The sequence below is a fragment of the Echinops telfairi genome, unplaced genomic scaffold (genome assembly GCF_000313985.2).
Source record: "Echinops telfairi isolate 266 unplaced genomic scaffold, ASM31398v2 ScPeMD7_7400;HRSCAF=8409, whole genome shotgun sequence".
Taxonomy (NCBI): domain Eukaryota; kingdom Metazoa; phylum Chordata; class Mammalia; order Afrosoricida; family Tenrecidae; genus Echinops; species Echinops telfairi.
The window spans coordinates 36,447,492-36,464,973 of record NW_022111300.1 but is presented as its reverse complement, the minus strand read 5'-3'; the positions used below and the strand labels follow the sequence as shown (position 1 = coordinate 36,464,973).

At 51.1% G+C, this 17,482-nt stretch overlaps 1 protein-coding gene across 1 annotated transcript in view; it reads left to right on the top strand.

The window, feature by feature from the left end:
- The window catches only part of ACAA2 (acetyl-CoA acyltransferase 2), a 22,443-nt gene extending 9,371 nt beyond the window's left edge, over positions 1 to 13,072 (top strand). The window contains exons 3-10 of the mRNA XM_004702982.2: positions 128 to 256; positions 1,037 to 1,153; positions 4,575 to 4,722; positions 4,973 to 5,148; positions 6,276 to 6,405; positions 8,519 to 8,589; positions 12,030 to 12,184; positions 12,679 to 13,072. Coding sequence (XP_004703039.1) covers positions 128 to 256; positions 1,037 to 1,153; positions 4,575 to 4,722; positions 4,973 to 5,148; positions 6,276 to 6,405; positions 8,519 to 8,589; positions 12,030 to 12,184; positions 12,679 to 12,763 — 1,011 coding nt within the window. The 3' untranslated portion in view covers positions 12,764 to 13,072. The remainder of the gene's footprint in view (positions 1 to 127; positions 257 to 1,036; positions 1,154 to 4,574; positions 4,723 to 4,972; positions 5,149 to 6,275; positions 6,406 to 8,518; positions 8,590 to 12,029; positions 12,185 to 12,678) is intronic.
- The last annotated feature ends 4,410 nt before the right edge of the window (positions 13,073 to 17,482 follow it).

The following is a 17,482-nucleotide window of genomic DNA, read 5'->3' as shown; positions in this document are numbered from 1 at the left end:
GGTTTTTTGGGGGGTATCCCCTCCTGAATTACTTTTGACAAATTGCCACAATTTCCATGTATTACGCCCTAGCTTCTTAATCTCAAGATTTGTGGCCGATATTCTTTTTCTCTCTCCCTTGTTCCAGAGCTCCTCAGATGCTGCCTACTTGGCGAGGCACGTGGGTTTGCGAGTAGGAGTCCCTAAAGAGGTGCCGGCTCTCACGATTAACAGGCTCTGTGGCTCCGGTTTCCAGTCCATTATAAATGGATGTCAGGTAAGGGCAGTATTTTATTTGATTCCCTCAAAATATGGTAATGATTATGAGACAAAGTGCCCTAATTCCACATCACATTGTAGCTTGTTATTTTGTAACACTTGTTAGAAGTCATGATTGGAGCTTTCCGGGTGAGGGGACCACAGAAAAAGAGATTCAAAGGAGGAAAATATTCTTGTCAAGGCTAATTGTGGCTGCCGTTTATTGAGTGACTCATAGTTTCAGAGGAGCCCTGGTGGCATAGTGGTTACAGGTTGTGCTGCTAACTGCAAGTCAGCGGTTCGAAACCACCTACTGGGGAGAAGGTTGGGACTTTCTACTCCCGTAAACAGTTACAGCCTCAGAAACTCACAGGGGCGGTTCACCCTGTGCTGTAACCTTGCATTGAGTTGGAATCAACTTAATGGCAGTGAGTGTGTTGGGGTTGTTTTTGTTTGTTTGTGGGGTTTTTTTTGTTTTTGTTTTTGAGTAATTCTGAACTCCTGTCCTTTCGGTTAGCAGCCCAACGCATAACTCTCGATGCTGCCAAAGCTCCATGAAATAATTGTGGGGGCCTGTTATCTATGCAAAAATGTGATAAAGCCCCCACCCACCACCACCACCATATGCTTTCAGAATGGAGCCTTTAACATTTGCTTTACAGTTCCTGTAAAATCACTGTCCTTCGCGATGTGGTAAAGCAGCACGATGAGTTACTAGAGCTGTCCTTTATAAATCCTGAGAACGGAACATGGTCTGGCAGGGTGACAGGTGGTTTGGATGCTTTGTGTGTTTTCATAGGAAATCGGTGTTAAAGACGCTGACGTTGTTCTGTGTGGAGGAACAGAAAGCATGAGCCAGGCCCCCTACTGCGTCAGGAACGTACGCTTTGGAACCAAGTTTGGATCTGATCTCAAGGTTCGTCCCTTAAACTTCAAGAAAATGATTCCTCTTACTAGTATATCAGTAATTTTAATAACACTGTTTAGAGGGTGGCGAAATAATTGTTAAACTCATTTTTGTTCATGGAGATTGGCAAAATGTAAATGATTCGCAAAATGTTAACTATTTCAAAACCATATTCAGTTATTCATTTTGGTATCTTAACTCATCTGCATTTAGATTTCCTTCCACTGTGGGATCCAGCCCACATCTGGATGGGTCCTAAGGGATGGTTTTGTAATTGTGGGGAAGAAATTAAGAGGCACACAAAAGTTCTGGGGTGCTCATCTCCTCTGTGGTATCTGGAACCAAGTCCGGGAGAAAAAATGTTTTCTTATATCAACTTTTATAGTCTCGGGGCATGCAATCCCCCTTAATTACAGGTAACCACATATGTAACAAAGTGAGCAGTACTTTAACCCTAGAGGTCCTTGAGTTCAAAGTGGGCATTACCTTAGCCCTGAGGTCCCTGAGTAATCTAACACCAGTGCTGGGGACAGGTAAGGGGGGCGGGGGGTGTTACTGTCCACTGAGCAGGGAGAACAATAGCAACATGTCTGCTCCTATAGATAAAGCTGCCGGCCAGATAGCAATCAGCCCTGTGCTTGTAAGAGGTCACTTTAAGGTAGCACTATTATGGAAGGATATTGTGGGGTTTAATCTTAATTACGAGAATATGATTGAAACTCACCTCTAACTCACAAGTGTGAAGGTCTCCCTCCACCCAGAACCCTGGCCTCCCAGGCTTCTTAATTATGAGAATAAAGAATTTGCCCGCATACACTCTCTTCCCATTCCTTGGTTTCCCACTTCCCACCATACCTCTAGTAGTGGAATTATGGTAACTAGCAAAAATGGTCATAGACATGGGAGACAGAGAGAATCCCTCAAAAAATAGTCCAGGATCAGTGGCTTTACTGGTGAATTCTGCCACAAAAATACAAGAGTAGGAAACACTCCCTGTTTCATTCTGTGAGGCTAGCATTCCCCCAATTACAAAGCCCGATAAAGACACCACAAAGAAAGAAGACTGCAAGCTATACCTCCTGTCACTATGGTTACTGAACTCCTCAACACAATAGCAACAAACCAAACCCAACAGCATCCTCAGACCGAGTAGGACTTATCCCAGGCATACAGGAACTCACTGTAACACACCACAGTGGTAACACAAAGGGGAGAGCCGCAGATTACCACGAGTGAGACATAAGTGTCCACACCCTATCATTACCAAAACACACTAGAAATAGTAGAAACAATGGGGAAATTCTGCAGAATGATCAAGGATTTTCATGAGAGGTGCTCAGTGAAGCTCACCCCATGGGGAAAGACTTCAATCTTTTCTCCTAAGATCGCAGACAAGACAACGATGGCGCTTCCATGACTGCTGCTCAGTGATCTGCTGGAAGCTCTCGGCAGGGTGATTAGGGAAGGAAAACTAATAAAAGGCATCCAGATCAGAAAGGACGAAGTAAAGCTATGTGCTGACAGCATCAGCCTATGTATTGAAAATACCAAAGAAGCCACAAAAGCGAGTGGAGACCTTGTACATGAATTCAGTACAGTTTCAGGGTATAAGATCAAGACACCAAAATCAGTTGGTTTTTTTCACGCATCAGCAGTGAAAAATTTGAGAAGGAAATGAACTAGTCTATTTCTAGTGCCATCTTGAAAAAAAATCAATGTCCTAGGAATAAATTTAACCAGGGAAGAGAGGGCGGCTTCCAAAAGGTTCGTGGGAAAATGGAATTAAAAAATCATGGGAATTTGTGCATCAAAGAACTTTATTAGCAAGTGAAGAGAACACCTCCGGTCCAGGAGAAAATATCAGATATATAGGAACCGTATAGCTGATAAGGGTTGAATATCCAGATTCTCAAAACTACAACCGAATCGCAAAAAGGCAGCCCTATTAAGAAATGGATAAACGACAGCGCTCCAGAGGAGCTGTGCTCACGTCTGACAGACAGGACGAGCGGTTCAGTCTTTACTCATGGACTAAACGCGCTGCCAGCAGTCAGTTCCCACTCATGACCCGGCAGGAGAAGAACTCCCCCGTTAGAGTTTCTGAAACTTTTAACTCTTAACAGGAGTAGACAGGCTCACTTGTCTCCCCTGGAGTGATTGGTGGGCTGACCTCGCAGCGAGCCTGTTTTATTTTATCTGGTCATCCAAGCCACCAGGGCTCCTTTTTATTAATCACTAGGGAGTTGGAAATCTAAACCACAGTGAGATCTCAAGTCACACTTAACTGGGCTGAGGAACATAAATAAACAAGCCCACTGCCTTCGAGTGGATGCCAACTCACGGTGACCCTGTGAGGGATCAGAGAGCCTCAACTTTCTTTTGGCGAATCACCAAACTTAGGGGTACCAGCCCAACACGTAACCCACAGCTACCAGGGCTCCATCATATACCAAACCTGGAGGGACGGGATATGTGGTAAGGAGGTGGCGAGTCAGAACCCTGCGTACTGCTGGTGGGTGTGTGAAATGAGGCAGCTTCTGTGCAAAGCAGTGCGGCGAGGTCTCAAAAAATTGAACATACTGTATATACCCGAGTATAAGCCGACCCGAATATCAGCGCCTAATTTTACCACAGAAACTGCATAAAAATGGGCTGAAGAACTCCGCTTATACTCGAGTATACACGGTAGAGCTACCATGTGGCCCAGCATTCCACTCCTGGGTATGCTCGGTGCTCACTCCGAACACAAACTAGAGACTTGGATGATAGCACTCAGGGCGGCAGGAAAGCCCCGATGTGGCACGACTACAAATGTCAGTCAGCAGAGGACTAGATAAAGCATAACAGGCCCATCCAGACAGAGGGGTGTGCCAGGGCTCTAGAGAAGTCCTGGCACACTCTGTGACGTGTGGGGTGCTTGCGACACTTCGGATGAGTTTTGAGAGAAGTCAGGCAAACACAAAAGGTCAAACATTCCGTGGCGCCCCGTTAGAATTCCCTAGAGCAGTGAGAAGGGAAATACCACACGTGATTTATTTTCTCACAAGGCAGACAGGGCTTTCATATCTGTGCATGCTCACCCCAGTTCTACGTGTTTAGCACACCTGTTCAGGAGTTTGCACCGGTTGATTAACAACAGTTTCCCTTTAAGATGTCTTTTCAGAAGGCTGTGCAGTTAGCATTGCTGGCTCTCCGCATTTATCGAGAGATGAGAATCTATGCGATTTATGATGGCATTGGCTGTTTAGAAAAACAAAATGTTATGGAATCAAATATGAATAGTAGTCGCTCCTAGTAAATGCTTAACAGAAAGTCTAATTTTATTTTTGTGTATTGGACCTCTGTGAATCACCTAAATAGTTATGAAATTATCGGACATTGCTTTCAAACCTAGGCTTGAACAAATCACTTTTATTCATGGTTTTCATAGATGGAAGATTCTTTGTGGGCCGGATTAACGGACCAGCACGTCCAGCTCCCCATGGGAATTACTGCAGAGAATCTTGCTGCCAAGCATTCAATAAGCAGAGAACAATGTGACAGATACGCCCTACAATCCCAGCAGCGGTGGAAAGCTGGTTAGTGGACCATACATCTATCAATATATAGGGGTGGGCCACCTATTGGGCACTGTCATCGTGTCCTAGAGACCCCTGGTGGTGTGGGGTGGTACAAGTTAGACTGCCGACCGAAAGGCCATCCATTCAAAACCACTAGCCTCTGAGACCCAGGGCCAGTTCTGCTAAATGCCCTGCGGTGTCACTGCGAGTCAGAATCGGGCTTGGTAGCCGTGGGCGTGTGGGCATTTCCCGGTTTCTCCTGTTTCAGCTAACGATGCTGGCTGCTTCACTGCGGAGATGGCGCCCATCGAGGTGAAGACGAAGAAGGGAAAACAGACCATGCAAGTGGACGAGCACCCTCGGCCCCAGGCCACCCTGGAACAGCTGAGCAAACTGCCTCCGGTTTTCAAGAAGGAGGGGACCGTCACGGCAGGAAACGCCTCGGTGGGTGTCACCGCAGAGGCTGCTGAACACTTCCCGGATGTGCTCAGGGCAAGAGCGGCATGAGGGTTCTGTTACGTACTTAGGGTGCTCGCGTTTGGTTATTTAGCTAAAACGAGTATAGTGCTCCTGGAGCCCTGGTTACAAGTTGGGCTGATAACTGCCAGCTCAGCGAAACCACCAGCTGCTCCATAGAAGGATGGCTTTCTGCACCCATAAAGAGTTACTGTCTCGGAAACCCACAGGGCCCGTTCTACCCTGCCCTGGGCATCAGCACGGCCTCAGTGACCATGAGTTTGTGTCATCGACGTAGGAGTGCTGGGTAGGATCAATGGCGATCCCACTCCGCTGCTATCGAAAGATGGGAGGTCCCCGTTCCTGCGGAGGCCTCTTGGAAGAATGGCCTGGCGCTGTGCCTGCGGAGAAGACTAGGCTTTGAGAACCCCCGACCCACCGGGCTGACCCCGGGTGGGCTGGGTGGCAACCAGGTGCTTGTTTCGTTTGGTGTGGTTTAGCAGCAGTGTTCAGACTTGTATTAATTTGAATTTTTGTGCTCCAAAGCCGAGCAATAGTTTAACTAGAGGCCCTTTTCAAATGTGCTGCTTAGTTCTAGCCTCCAGAATGTTGCAAGGAAATCTAGCTGATCTTTAATTTGGCTTGGGGTTATTTGTTTTTTATTTTGCTCATGTGAACAGCTCCGTGAGCCCTCGCGACACGGTGGTTCGGTGCTTAGCTGCGAACTGAGCGCTGGGTGGTTGGAACCCACCAGCCGGGCTGGGGAGAGTGAGGGGCAGTGGGCTTCTATGAAGATTTGCAGCCTCGGGAACCCTGAGGGGCAGTTCTGCTCTGTCCTGGAGGGTCACTGTGAGTCAGAATTGACTCGATGTCTGGAATTTCCTTTAAACAACTGTCGTACGTTCCCCACATCTGGGCGGAAGCTTTTCCTTTCCCACGTTCCTGGAGGTCCTTTGTGCCTGGAACAGGCTCTTTCTTCCACCCAAGTCCCACTGGGATGATGCCACTACTCCCTTTGTGTCACCCTCGTCCCCAGCTCGGCTCCGGCCGCTCCGACCTTGCTTCGCGGCCCGGTCCCTGCCCCTGCTGGTTGCTTCACTGTCTTTGATTCCCAGGGGGTGTCTGATGGCGCTGGAGCGGTCGTCATCGCCAGCGAAGACGCCGTGAAGAAACACAGCTTCACACCGCTGGCCAGAGTCGTGGGCTACTTTGTGTCTGGCTGCGACCCCGCGATCATGGGCATTGGTAAGTGGATGGTGACGCAAGCTTGTTCTGCGTCTGGAGGTACCTGCTGGTGGGAGCTCAGATGGCTACAGCAGCATCGCTTGGGAGAAAAGGAGGTGGATCCTCCAACATTCACGCAGTCCGTTTGGATGAACGGTCTAACACACTCAGACCTGTGCCGGCACACGAGGAAAACCGAGGCAGCAGAAACTCCTATCACCATATGTGGTGGGCTGAAATGGTGTGGAGAGGGCAGCCCCCCCTCCCCCACCGCCCAGCATGTGGTTTCGTCTGCCCATAGCACCCGCGGTGTGGTTTCATTGTGGAGAAGGAAGTGAGGCTGCAGAGATTTGTACCGGGGGTTGTGATGCCATTAACAGTCAGCCCCCTGTGCAGCCAGCCCCTTCAGAGACCTCCTCTCTGCCCGGGGCTCTTCAGAAAGATTGCTGCCGGCTGGCTTGCCATCTTGGACTGTGAGGTAGGTGCTAGGAGCCGATTTCCACTCCTGGCGGCCCCGGGTGACAGAGAGCTGCCCCATGGGGTTTGGGAGCTGTCGTCTCATCTGGGCACAGGGAGAAAGGATGAGTCCTGGTGGCACAGGGACAAAGAGCAGTTCCCTGTGGACAGGCAGCCCCCCGGGACCTCTGCTGGCCGGGACTGGGGGTGGGGCTCCGAGTGTCTCCAGCTGCAGCGTCTCTGGCTTTACCTGATGTTGGCCGTCCTTCGTAGGAAGGAGTCTACTGCTCACTCAAAAAGACACCCATTCAAGAGAGTTTCTTCTGATAAGAAGGTTCACACCCACAGTGGTGCCGGCCCCCAGGCCCCCCTGACAGCTTTTGGTGGCAGGCCCCACGAGAGAATGACAGGTTTATTTTCCCAACCAAGAGGGCTAACCCTTCCTGGGTCCCGGTGAATAGCCAAGGGGCCGGGAACAGCCCTATAAACACCCAGCAGTGGCCTTTTGATTCTGCGTCAGCAAGAGCGTGTGGAAGCGGGCGTCCTGGGTTTGTAGCAGACTGGGGACTCTGCTGTCCTTTCCACGCAGCGGATTGCCACGCCCTCCGCTTTTCACGCTGGCAGCAATGTCACCCAGCATGTGGCTGACCGCGGGGTCCTCCTTGTGGTGGACTGTCCCGCTCAGCTTGTGCCTCCGAGGTGGGTGGGGGGGTGTCGGAAGCTGACCGCTTTAAGCAAGTAGCTGCCACAGAGCTGGTGCCCCCCCTGGAGAGTGGTTGCGAGTGGCCCTCACCCTCACCAGTAAGCGGACAGCATTTGGACAGTGGTGACAAAATTAACTTTTACATCGACACGATTTCGTGCCTTTCCTATGAAGACTGACTTGCCATTTTATGTTTATGTGTATTTGGGAAATTTTTCAGAGTGCCTTGACTACTTGAATTCCATGGAAGTCCCACATATTTCCCTACCGAGACATTTAGCGCACTTCTATTCTCTGGCATCAGACAGGTAGAAAAGTCGTCTTACTCTAGTAAGATTTCCTCACCTCTGGGGTCGGGCGGAATTGAGCCGTTTCAAACAATTCTTGGTGATCATGGGAGATCTAAGAACTACGGTGTATTTCAGAAATGCTCTTCTTCAGCACAGCCACGGCTGACATCATCAGTGTCTCTGTCTCTTGGTTCAGTGGGTGTGGGCGGGAGACACCTTTCGCTAAGCATCTCCAGGCGCCCTCCGTGCTGTGCCTAAGTGGTGATGGTGCTGAGTCCCATGCCTGGTGTCCACACGGCCTGGGAAGGCAGCGCGTGGCCGCAGTCACTCACTCTGCCCTGGGGGCAGGAGCGCGTGGCAGTGGTCCGAGGGAGGCGCTCAGTGGGCCTTTCACTGGCCGTCAAGCATGAACCGCAGGCGTCTGCCAGAGCCTGCAGCGGACTCCTGGCTGACGGCGATGCTGCGAGAGAACTCTCCTCAGAAGTCTCCCCACGGCCCAGAGTTAGCGAGCTTTGCATCCGGGTCTCCTTTGTTGTTTCTCACGGCTCTCGCGGTGCATCGTGTGGGTGCCATCAAGGCAGCGAGATGTGTGGTGGCTGATAACTGTCATCATTTCCTCCACAGTCAAGGAGAATCTCGAGACGCAAATGAATAAAAGATGAGATTGATTTTTCCTCTCACACAGGCCCTGTTCCTGCTATCAGCGGGGCACTAAAGCGAACAGGACTGAGTCTGAAGGACATGGACTTGGTGGAAGTAAGTGTTCTCTCTGGTTTATGTATGGGTTCCCGACGTCCTGAGTAGCCCCTCCGTCTGTAGCATCAGTGACTCCAGGTGTCTTGTAACTCTTCTCCAGTTAGCGGCGTAGCAGGAGGCCTGGTGGTGTCGTGCATAACATTGGGCTCATGCATAACATTGGGCTTGTGTTAGTCTGGGTAGACGAGAGAAGCAAATTCATAAACACGCATATGTCTTAAAAAGTTTTATATACAAGAGGAATTGAACATTGAGAAAACATCCCAGCCCAGTCCAGATCATGTCCATAAGTCTGATATTAGCCCATTTGTCCGATACCAATCTATGAAGCCCTCTTCAGACTCATTAAGCACATGCAGTGACACCGAATGCAGAGCGATCACAGGCCAGTGGGTAGAAAGTCTTTGGATCCAGTGGCATTATAAGCATCTCAGCGCTGGCAGGGGTCTCCACACGGCTGCTCCAGCACCCAGGGCTGCATCAGGGTAGGTCCATGTGGCTTCTCCTCAGGGATGTCTCACAGGGAGTGAACCGAGAGAGAACCTGTCCTCCCCCCCAAGGAGGAAATACAGGAGTTCCCAGAATTCTCAGGAGAAGGCCAGGCCCACACAGAGGCCTCATTGGCTGTGATCTGATTGACAGACTAGACTCCACCCCTTCACTCTTAATCCTCTCAAGTCCCAAATTGACACCAGATTAGGTAACTACCACAGGGCTCCAGTTGGAAACCACCAGCCGCTCTCTGGGAGAAAGACTAGGCTTTCTGTTCCTTGGGACAATCTTGGAAGCTCAGAGGAGTAGTTCTCCCCTGTCCTGTAGGGCCGCTGTGACTCAGCATGGACTCAGTGGCAGGGAGCTTGGGATTCTGTCTGTTGTTTTCAGTGGAGTCTTCTATTAACGGGGCCAATTGAGTATCACCTTCACGACACGCCCTGTGTTGCCCCTTCCCCTGCCTGGTTGAAGTGCTTCATTCATTTGTGAACCATCTGGCAGCCTTGCTCCTCCTGTGACGTTACAAATTCCTGGACTGCAGGGACCATGCACAGGTGTCCTTCCTCAGGAGGACCTTCCGGGACTCTAGGGACACGAGATGGACGTTGTATGAGGTAGGTGAGAAACAGGGAGCTGTCATCTACTCACAGATGGAAGTGGAGGATGTAAGTCAAAGAATCCACCTCATGGAAAGTCGCCATCCAGTGCCAAGTCTAGACAGTTCCTTTCCCCTCCCCCAAGCTGAGGGCTCCCGGGACTTCCCTGGGACTTGAGCCCTGTCGCTGGGGCGTCATTTGCCACGGACTTAACGTAATCTGCTACACTGGAACAGAAGTTTAGTGTAGGGTGATTTTTAAAGTTTACTTTAGTGTTAGAACCACCATGTCGGGTATGTAGCAGAATGACAGAAAAGACGCAGGAACGGCTTCTCCGGTGGCTTTCCCCTGAGCGCACGCTCGCTGCGGGAGCGTCTGGAGACACTGGCTAGTGGAGCACATGGTGCTGCGCATGCACCATCGCCGAGGTGACGAGGCAAACCTCTCGGTTTAAACGTCCTCTAGGCACGGGCCACCTGCTCTGCCAGCACCCAGCACGCAGTCCCCCACCATCGTGGACCACAGCCCAACACGGAACCCTGTGCCACCAGGGCGCCTCACAGATGCCTGCGAATAAGATACCACTACATTTCTGACTTCAGACGGCTGCCCACTTAAAACTCATTTTTGCGTGAAATATGCCACTTCTACCAAGCTCTTCTTTATACCACCTCAAACCAACTCACTGCCATCGAGTGGATGCCAGCTCAGCGGCCCCGTGCATTTCTGAGACAGGAACTCCCTGTGGGAGTGGACAGTCCCCGCCTTCACCTGACCTTGCAGCCCAGTGTAATCCGTGCCACCACCGGACGCCTCGTACCACACGCATAACCTCTCCAGGGCATAGTGGTGGTGTCTTGAAGAGTTATCTTCCTTAGCATCCATTTTCTCATCTATACAATTCCTGAGTGCAGGTGACAGGAAATCTCAAAACATGAGGAAAATCTCAAGGAGAGTCACTGTCCTAGCCAGGCTTGCTAGGTCTACAACCGTGTGCTTCTTTCCAGTTGTGCTGCGGGTCAACACCGTAACCATACACTTGACGTATCCAATGCTGAAGACTTCTCCTTTCTCGTCTACCACTGTGTTTGGGAATGGGACTGCTAAGAATAAGTCAGAAGAATAGTAGTTTCCATTGACTGCCACTTGGCTTGGGCCAGGTGAATCCACCAGACTGGGTGTCAGAGAGTTTAAGTAACACGCACAGGCTCGCACACAGCTAATAGACACAAGAGATACCGAACTCCAAACCCTATGGAGAGTCGGCAGTAGCCCCCTGCCGCTGGGGAGTGTCCAAGCAGACAAGAGAGCATTTCTTCACTCCAGTGTTTCCCAAAGTGCGGCAACACTGCCCCCTGGGGACTCTGCAATGATTCAGACGGGCTTTGGATTATGAGCTGTAGTACAAAAGTTGTTCTTTTTAAATTTTTTTAAATAAATAATTTTATTGGTGGGGGGGCTCTTCCATCCATCAATTGTATCAAGCACATTTGAACATATGCTACCATCATGATTTTCTAGACATTTTCTTTCTACCTGAGCCCTTGGTATCAGCTCCTCTTTTTCCCCCCTCCCTCCCTCATCCTCCCACCCTGGTGAACCCTTGATAAATTATAATGTATTGTCATGTTCCTGTCTTACCCTGTCCGCTGTCTCCCTTCACACGTGTTTCAGCAGAGGACGGGGGTGTTACACGTTGATAATTGCCATCAGTTCTCCCTTATTCCCCTCTTCTCCCCCAGCATCTACCCCATGGCAGAGAGTCTGGGGGTCTGTCCACCCTCCCTCCCCTGCCCTCAGGGCATCAGCATTCCCATTGTTATTCCTGAGGGTTATCTGTTCTGGGTTCCATGTGTTGAGACGTTTTTAATTGCCAAGGAAGTGCTAGGCTTTTCCCCTGAAGGTTCGATAAGTCTGGGATCCTCTGCTTTCAGAGATGCGTTTGCTTCAGAGCATCATTTAATAAATATGCCCCTTAAACCTGCTAGCTGTGCACAGAATGATGACAATTAAATAGCCTTCCTGGCAATTTAAAAAGAAAGACGCCGCCAAGTTGCTATTATTAAAATTGGCCATTAATCCCCAAACACCACACCAGACCCACTGCCATTGAGTCCACCCTGACCCGCAGTGACCCTGCACAGGGTTTCTGGGATGAAGTCTCCAGGAGAGCGGAGTACATCTCTCTGCCTGTGGGTTTGAACCCCCAGCCCCAAAGTTAACAACCTAACGCTCATCTCACCGCACCACTACCGCCCCTTGGCTTTCCATAGGGCAGGCCAAGTCTTGGGTGAGATTCTGTTTCGGAGCCAGGATTCTAATCCGTGTTTGCATCACCGTTTTGTCTGCCAGGTGAATGAAGCTTTTGCCCCGCAGTACTTGGCCGTTGAGAAAAGTCTGGGTCTGGACCCGAGCAAAAGCAACGTGAACGGAGGAGCCATTGCTCTGGGTCACCCGCTGGGAGGATCGGGGTCCAGAATCATCTCGCACCTGGTTCACGAATTAAGGTACAGGGTTTCAGATGCGCTATCGCTCTCCGGAGGGCATAGCGTGCCCCCATGCCCTGCAGCATCTCCCCGTCTCCCCCTCGTGGGCTGCTGCACGGCGAGGTGGGCACCATGTGTCTGCCGGCTTTACAGATGGTTGTGCCCCTGGCCACGCACGCACGCTTCCTCGTGTTTGCTCCGCTCCCCGTGCAGCCCCTGGGCACCCGCCCCTGGGGAGCATGTGTCCATTCCCCGGGCCTCAGTCCCCTTCTCAGGTCCCCTCTTTCAGTCCCTTACTGGTTTTTGTTGTCGCTTAGAAATACACGTACAGATCCAGTTTTCTGAACTGTCTCTCCTCCTGTGAGCGTATGCCGTGTGGAGGATGCGGGCAGCGCTCGGGCAGCTGTGGCACTGAGGGACGGACGCCAAGGCGGCCTTTTATCTTTTCTGTGCACGACCCCCTCCCTCCACGTGTCCTCCACCTGCGTAGGGTTAACCACTGCTCTCCTCCCTAGGCGTCGCGGTGGGAAATACGCGGTGGGGTCGGCGTGCATCGGCGGTGGCCAGGGCATTGCGGTCATCATTGAGAACACGGCTTGAGGAGGACCAGGAGTGGCTGCAGCCCCGCTTTCTGCAGCTGCTCTGCCGGCTGGCCGCCTGTCGGGCTATGGCCGGGCCCCGGGGCCCTGCCGAGTCTGACCCTGAGCTGTTGTCATCCCTAAGAGCCCCCAACCCCTGGCCAGGCAGACATTCTCTCCAGATTGCCCCTGTCAGGGATGACATAATTTTGACCTGAAGCCCAATCTAGGCCTTAAAAGAAGTGCTACCCTTGCCAAAGCGCCACCACAGATGCCTTAGGTAGTACGATTGCTGGGAGATACCTAATAAACGTTGCCTTGACTATTTCTTTCCCGTCGTTACTTGCGTGGTTTTTCCCCCATAATATTCAGAAAGCTAGTCTAATTGGTATGTTGAGCTTTCGGATTTCCTTCTGAGACAAGTGTCCAAGGAGCAGAGCCTGGAAGCTGCACTTGCTGTTTGCGGGGATGGCCCATTGGATGATTCCCCGATGCAGCAGGGCGGTTCCCATCCTGTGTTTTAACTCTTCACGTGGACTTGTGGAAATGCCGTTTCCATAAGGCACATTCCTCTTCATCTGAGGCTCGTAGTTTTTTAAGGGAAAATTGGCTGATTATAGACCAGTACACCAAAGTGGTGCCTGGATTTCAGGGCCCTTCTCCCACTCTCCCTGCTGATCTGCCCAACCCTCCTTCCCCTTCCCAACCCCCATTCCCACTGGTCCCGTGATTCTCCACCTCGAGTCTATGAAACATGTTTGGCTGTCAGGAGGGGGTCAGGCCAGCTCCCCACAACAGAGCGTTGCCTGACTCTTGATCAGTCCTGCCGAAACCTGCTAACGCCACTACTCCTCCGGTCACTCCGTTCTGGTTATGTGTGTGCCCGTGTTGTTTTGTTTTTTTAAGTGACTAATAGTCCCCTTTCCAAATTCTCCTGCAGTGACTATAAACCAATACTAAGCATCAGGGATGGGGTTGGAAAGATGAGGAGAGCCAGGACAGGTGGTACAGCTGTGACTGCCCCTCATCCCTCACCATGTCACGGGCGCCCAGTCAGCCCCGGACCTGCACTGACCTACTGCACGCCATGCCGCAGCCTTCTCCTCTCCTGCCACTTGTGGGTCTCAAGTCTGGTGGTGGCTGCAGCCAGACCAGCTCTCCCCCGCCCCCATACAGACTCCCGAGGAATTTTGAGGTTCGTGCTAATCAGTCCGACCAGCTGTCCGAGCTACCAGCTTCCCGCCCATGCGCTTTCCTCCATGAACCTTTTCCCACCATTAAATCAGGTATTCGTTGTTGGAAAGTTTAGTGCCCAACTGGTCAATGCCCTCTCAGGTCTTTGTTGAGTGTTCCTCCGTCGGCACCAGGGACTTTTTCTTTACTCCTTATCTGCCACTCCCTCAGGTCCATCTTGAACCGCGCCGTGGCTCGCTAGAAATGGCACTGCCTTTGGATCTTAAACTCGAGTGTCCCACTCCAACCACAGCCTCCAGTCCTCCCAGCTGACCTCAGAATCCCTCCCACCCTAGCTCTTAGAAGCTCGTGGACAGCCATCCAAGGTGCATCCATTGGTCTCTCCCCGTCCCAAGGGAAGAAAAGTGATGAAAGTCTAAAGACACGTGGAAACAACTAGTCCAGTGGACTAAAGAACCCAAACCATCCGTCTGTCTCCACAACCCTGAGACCAGGAGAGCCAGATGGTGCCCAGCTACCACCACCGATTGCTCTGAAATGGGTCACTTAGAAGTCCTGGATAGAGGAGGAGAAAAATGTGGAACAGAACTCAAAGTCATCAAAGAGACCGATCATACTGGTCAGATGAGACAGGTGGGACCCCTAAGATTAGCACGTAGTCACCCTTTAACTGGCCTTTTCGTAGAATCATCCACCATTTAAGACCAAAGGGCCACTGTGACCCCAGGATAAAGTTCAGAAGAGTTAATTAGCAGTTCACAACCTGTGGGTCACCACCCCTTTGGGGGTCGAACGACCCTTTCACAGGGGTCGCCTGATTCATAACAGTAGCAAAAGGGCCTATGTGTGACTTCCTCCCTGGGGGTGGACAACAGAAAAGCACTCGCTGAGCTTGCTCCATGGATTGGGCTCCATCTCTGCTCCACGCTCTGGTTTCTGGTTCTGCTACTGCTGCTCTGATAGAGCTGCCACCCGGATCCAGGACATTCACTGTCCCGGAATCTCAGGTCCAGAGGACAGGCTCTGCTGCTGGCTCTTGATCATAATGAGATCCCTCCTCCTGCTTCTCATGGGGCTCAGCTTATACACAGCAAGGTGCCACTGCAGGGAATCTTGTTTGCAATGGCTCACAGATGAGTCCTATCAGTATCCCCCCACCTTCTTACAGTGCAGAGTTAGAAACGTTGGCTGCAAGGAGCCACTTTATAGTGCATGGCCCCTGCAAGGTGTTCTCTGTCAAGCCACATCCCTGAACCCCTCCATTAGTTCTAATCATCCACACCACAGGTTCCCAAACTTATTTGGCCTACTATCCCTTTAAAAAACTTACTCAACCCCCCCTGGCAATGAAGGATTGTTGTTCTATAGCCCATGACCCAGGATAAAGTGTAGGTATCTGCTTTTTTTTTAAAAAACATTTTATTGGGGGTTCTTACAGCTCTTGTAACATTTCATACATCAATTGTATCCAAGCCTTTTTGTGCATATGTTGCCATCATCATTCTCTAAACACTTTGTATTCGAGCCCTTGTTATCAGCTCCTCTTTTTTCCCTCCCTCCCCCCTAGATACCTGCTTTTGCAGCCCCATCTGGATCGATCCAGCACCCACAGGGGCGTGGTCTATCCCACTCCGAGGAACACTGATCTAGACAATATCTTGTCTATTGTTCCTGAGTTTTTGTATTGGCGTGGGATCTCCAATATTAAAAAAAATAAAGAATTGCATGTGTTTCATGAGTCTGAAGAGGACTTTATAGATTGGTATTGGACATAATAGCTACTATCGGACTTATGGACTTAATCTGGGCTGGGATGTTTTCTCTGGGCTGGGAATATTCAACTGCTCTTGTATGTAAAGTTATTTCTTATACACAAAATAAATCGAGACATGGGAATGCTTTCACTAGTGAGGTGTGATGTTAAACTAGGTTTCAGATAGATGAACATAAGGAAGTATTCTGCTGCGATTTCAGTGAAGCGTTATTATGAATCGTTGACTCCGGTCTTCAGACCATTCTGAGCTGGCTGCGTACCCCACCACTTAACTAAACTCCCCTTGCTAATGTCACCAAGCACCGTGTTTCTGCCACCACAGGATGGCATCCTGCTCATCCTTCAAGTCTCAGTCTCCTCCTCAGGGACTTCTCTGCCGCCCACAAGGGCCTCCCGCCTGGCTCTACAGTAGCAAACTGGCCTGAGTGGTTCTCGCCTGCACTTGTCTTTATTCCTGGTCCGTTTGCTGACTGCCTTCCTCCTGGGAGCTTCAGCTCCACCAGAGCAAAGGCTTCATGTGCCCACACGGTGCCCACTGGCAGGTGGTGGCTGATGCACAACGAATCGAAGGGGCTTCCGAGTTTGTAGAAAATGGTCTTTTCAGTCCATTTCCCCCCCTGCAAATTCTTTGGAGCTCCTTCATTTTGTTGAGGGGATGGATAGACGATGTTTGTAAACAACCGAGGCAGAGAGGGATTGCCCAGCGTTACAGACAGGCAAGGTGTTGGTCTCACACACAATTTACCCCATCCCCGGTGACCGTGGGGTGTCTGCTTGCCCGCGGGTGCATGGGGGTTCTGATGTTGTCAGGGGACAAGGATGGAGCACAGAGATGATAAAGGAGGAGTCAGCTAGATGTTAGGAGTTGGCAGGGAGCTGGGGGATACCTATGGGCCGAGCCCAATTCTGTGCTGGGAAGAAGGGTTGCAGGATAAAGCCAGATGCATCCTAGGGTGACCCTAGACTCTAGCCTGCCAAACAGGTTCCCTCTGGGAAGTGAAAGGGGACTTTCCTTCATGCTTACCCTGGGATGCATGGTGCTGACCTCACCTTGTTCAAGAGAGTCAAGCGAACAGTGTTTGCATCTGGATTGTTGGGTGTGAAGACTATGGTGTGTAGTCGGAGCTCACGGAGCACCTGACAGTTGAGCAGACACGTGCAGGAAAGTGCCCCAGGGTTCTCTAGGAAGAGTGAGTGCATTGCCCTGGGGGCGGAGTGACCTGCGGGAGACAGGTGTGAGAGTGGGGGTGGAGGGGATGTGCATATCACATGGGGACTTAAAGCTGCTGTACGGACTTTGTTTCACACTGAGCGTAACCAAGAGTGCTGCAGGCTTCTGCCTACAGGAGAGGCATGGTCTGGCAGTGTTTGGAAGGGCCCTGCAGTCCTCTCTTGAATGAACTGTAGACAAAGGTGGGAACAGGGAAGCCAGCCAGGTGCTACTGCATCCCTCCAGGCCCTGAAAGAAGTGTCCTGGCTCAGGGTCAGCTACTGAGATGGCAGGAGTACGGCTGCTTCGCAGATAGGGCCTGGTGCTCTCTGGGTGGATTGCTCAGGATTTCTCCAGGATGTGTGGTCTTGGCCACTGAGGGGGTGCAGGCTGCCAGGGAACAGGCTTGGGGGAAAGGTCAGGTTCAGTGAGCAGGAGCCTGGGGCCTGGGGGAGCGTTTGGGATGGAGCTACAGACCCAGGAGGCACAGACATTGAGAGAACTTAGCCAGACGAGGCGTGAACAACAATCTTTTCCCTCTTGGATTTTCCACTTAGATTTGT